At 35.2% G+C, this 2,724-nt stretch overlaps 1 protein-coding gene across 1 annotated transcript; it reads left to right on the top strand.

The window, feature by feature from the left end:
• The first annotated feature begins 760 nt into the window (after nucleotides 1–760).
• Nucleotides 761–2,381, top strand: LOC133753985 (heat shock transcription factor, Y-linked-like). Its single transcript, XM_062184624.1, has 2 exons — nucleotides 761–1,273; nucleotides 1,704–2,381. The coding sequence occupies exons 1-2, from the start codon at nucleotides 761–763 to the stop codon at nucleotides 2,379–2,381; spliced, it is 1,191 nt and encodes a 396-aa protein (XP_062040608.1).
• The last annotated feature ends 343 nt before the right edge of the window (nucleotides 2,382–2,724 follow it).

The following is a 2,724-nucleotide window of genomic DNA, read 5'->3' as shown; positions in this document are numbered from 1 at the left end:
CCTGGCTCCTGGCTTCGGATCGGCGAGATGCTCCGGGTGTGGTGGCTATTGGAGGATGAACCAACGGCAAAGGAAGAGCTTTCTCTCTGTCTCTGTCTCTCACTGTCCACTCTGCCTTTCAAAAAAAGAAAAAGAAAAAAAAGGAAAGGAAGAGGAAAAAAAAATAGATAGCTTTACTTACAGGGATATTCTCCCAAACTCCTTTTATGAGGCCAGCATCACCTAAATCTAAAACCAGAAAAAGATACAACAAGGAAAGACAATTATAGAGGAATGTCTGATGGATATAGATGCAAAAGTCCTCAACAAAAGATGATATAATTTAATCCAACAATAGATCAGCAAGAATGTGCATCTGGAGCAAGTCAAGTTTATTCCTGGTATGCAGGAATCATTCAACTTATGAAAATTTAGTAAAGAATGTAGCTAGTAAGAAGGGGAAAAGTTCTAATCTAGGCATTTTATCCATTTTATTAAACCAAAATATTTGCTGTGAACAAGAATTTGCAGCATGTGTATTGTGTAAATTGTCTGTGAATATTTTATTTTAACTTGTTTTGTTTTGCAGGGAGGAAAGTCAACATTGGGCAGAATGTCATATTTGCAGTGCTAAGAGACACAAGTCCTCTTATGATGTCACAGTAACTCAGGATGGGGACCATGGTGATGGTTGACATCAGCTAGTCTTGTGTGGGCTACTAAAGCAACATTTAGGCCTCAGTTCTCAAAACCAGGCAGAAGCCAAAGAAGTTTATTTGAGATGGCCCAGGTTCCCTCAGAAGTTCAAGATGTCTCTCCTCAGAGTGGAACAACTGACTCAGAAAACACCGCTGAAGCTCCAGGCTGGTATCCCACAATCGATAATGACTTGGATTTAAGGTCTGTAGTTGAGGAAAATGCCTTTCAAGCTTTGTCTGAAGGACCCTTGATAAAAAGACCACGCTATACACTTTGTAACTCTGATACCCCAGAAGGGAATGATTTTGTTTCTCTGACCTTTCCTGTAAAACTTTGGAAGATAGTTGAAAGTGATCAATTTAAGTCAATTTGGTGGGACGAAAATGGGACTTCTATTGTGATAAATGAAGAATACTTTAAGAAAGAAGTGTTGGAAAGAAAGACTCCTTTTAAGATATTTGAAACAGACAGCATGAAAAGCTTAGTTCGGCAGCTCAACCTTTATGGATTTAGAAAAATACGACAGGATTTCCAAAGATCTGCATCCCTGACTGACTTTCTGGAAGAAGAAAACAGCATACCTGTTTTTAGCAAGGTATTTAACATATTCACTTACACCTAATGTAGGCATCACAACTAAGTTTAGTTTGTACCTCACTTAATATGTTTATTTATGAGTAAGACACAAAGTTTAAAATTGGCTGGATTAACATTAAATTTTTGTGAGAAGAAAGTTTAGGATTCAAAAATATAAGCAGTGTTACTAGTTATTTTGAATCTTATCAATGAGCTCCACACAAAGAAATTAAGGCTAGTTTAGTGAAACGGTTATCATATTTAAATGTTTACTAATTTTTACATTTAGGAATAATCAAGCTTTATTTCTTGTAATTATGTTGAACCTGATGTTTTAGATTTTATAATTTTATCTATTCATTTATACATAGATTTCATATATTCATATATATTAATTTGTGACTCTCTTGGTTTGAAGTATCACTAAATGCTTTCTCCTTTGGTTTCAGTTACAGTTCTATCAGAATCCAAATTTTAAGCGAGGCTGTCCCCAACTTCTAGTAAGAATGAAGCGCAGAGTTGGGATTCAACATGCATCACCACTATCTGCTTCTTTAGTTCACGATCTTGACAAGACGTACCTCAGTGCAGGCGAGTATGTGCAGTCTCAAAATTCTAGTTCATCTACACAAACTAATGGAGAACGTTTACTTTCAACTTCTACAAATTTAAGTGTGCCTCCTACTAGCCATAGAATTGCTAATTCAAATGATCCAATGACAAGGAATATTTTGACTCCTCCATCAACTTCCATTGCACCATCAGTACAATTTGTAACAAATCAACATGCTCTTTTAAATCAAATGACCACTTCTCATAGGCATTCATGTAGTACCTACACTCAAGCACATGGCCATATCCTGAACATTGTGACAACTACAACTTCTATTTCCCAATTTCAAATATTGTCTCCTGTGCAGAATAATTATTTTGGACTAATGGCAAACCGTCCTGCTTTTGCACCTAGACATCCTTCTTTACCAACACTTGTGGGTCCATTTTCTAGCACGCTAACAGCAAGTAATCCATGGTTCACTATGCCAATGATAGCTAGTAGAACTGCTGCTGCTCCGTCAATGTCAACTAATCAACCATCCTCAATATACCAATATTCTAATTACAACTGACCTTCTACTAAATGAAAATTAGACACGGAAAGGTGTTATGTTCATCAGTTCTGAAAAAAATGCCTGGAATTCTATTACTTGAACAATAAAATGACAATGATCAATCAACTTAATGGTTTTTTTCTTTTCAAAATATAGTTTTATAGTACATATTTTATGTTGGGAGGCTAGTCTGCTATTAGTTGTATAGTTTATGAAGTTCTAGTCATTTGATATGAAACTTGACATTTAATATTTCAAAGTTAACTTTATTTCATTTTATATTTTATAAAGAAATGTATTAATACATTGGATTTTCAGGGTCAAAGCAAATGCATAATAATTACTAGAATACAATTCAATT

Source organism: Lepus europaeus, chromosome Y (assembly GCF_033115175.1).
Source record: "Lepus europaeus isolate LE1 chromosome Y, mLepTim1.pri, whole genome shotgun sequence".
Classification (NCBI taxonomy): Eukaryota; Metazoa; Chordata; class Mammalia; order Lagomorpha; family Leporidae; genus Lepus; species Lepus europaeus.
This window is presented reverse-complemented; position numbering and strand designations above follow the sequence as displayed.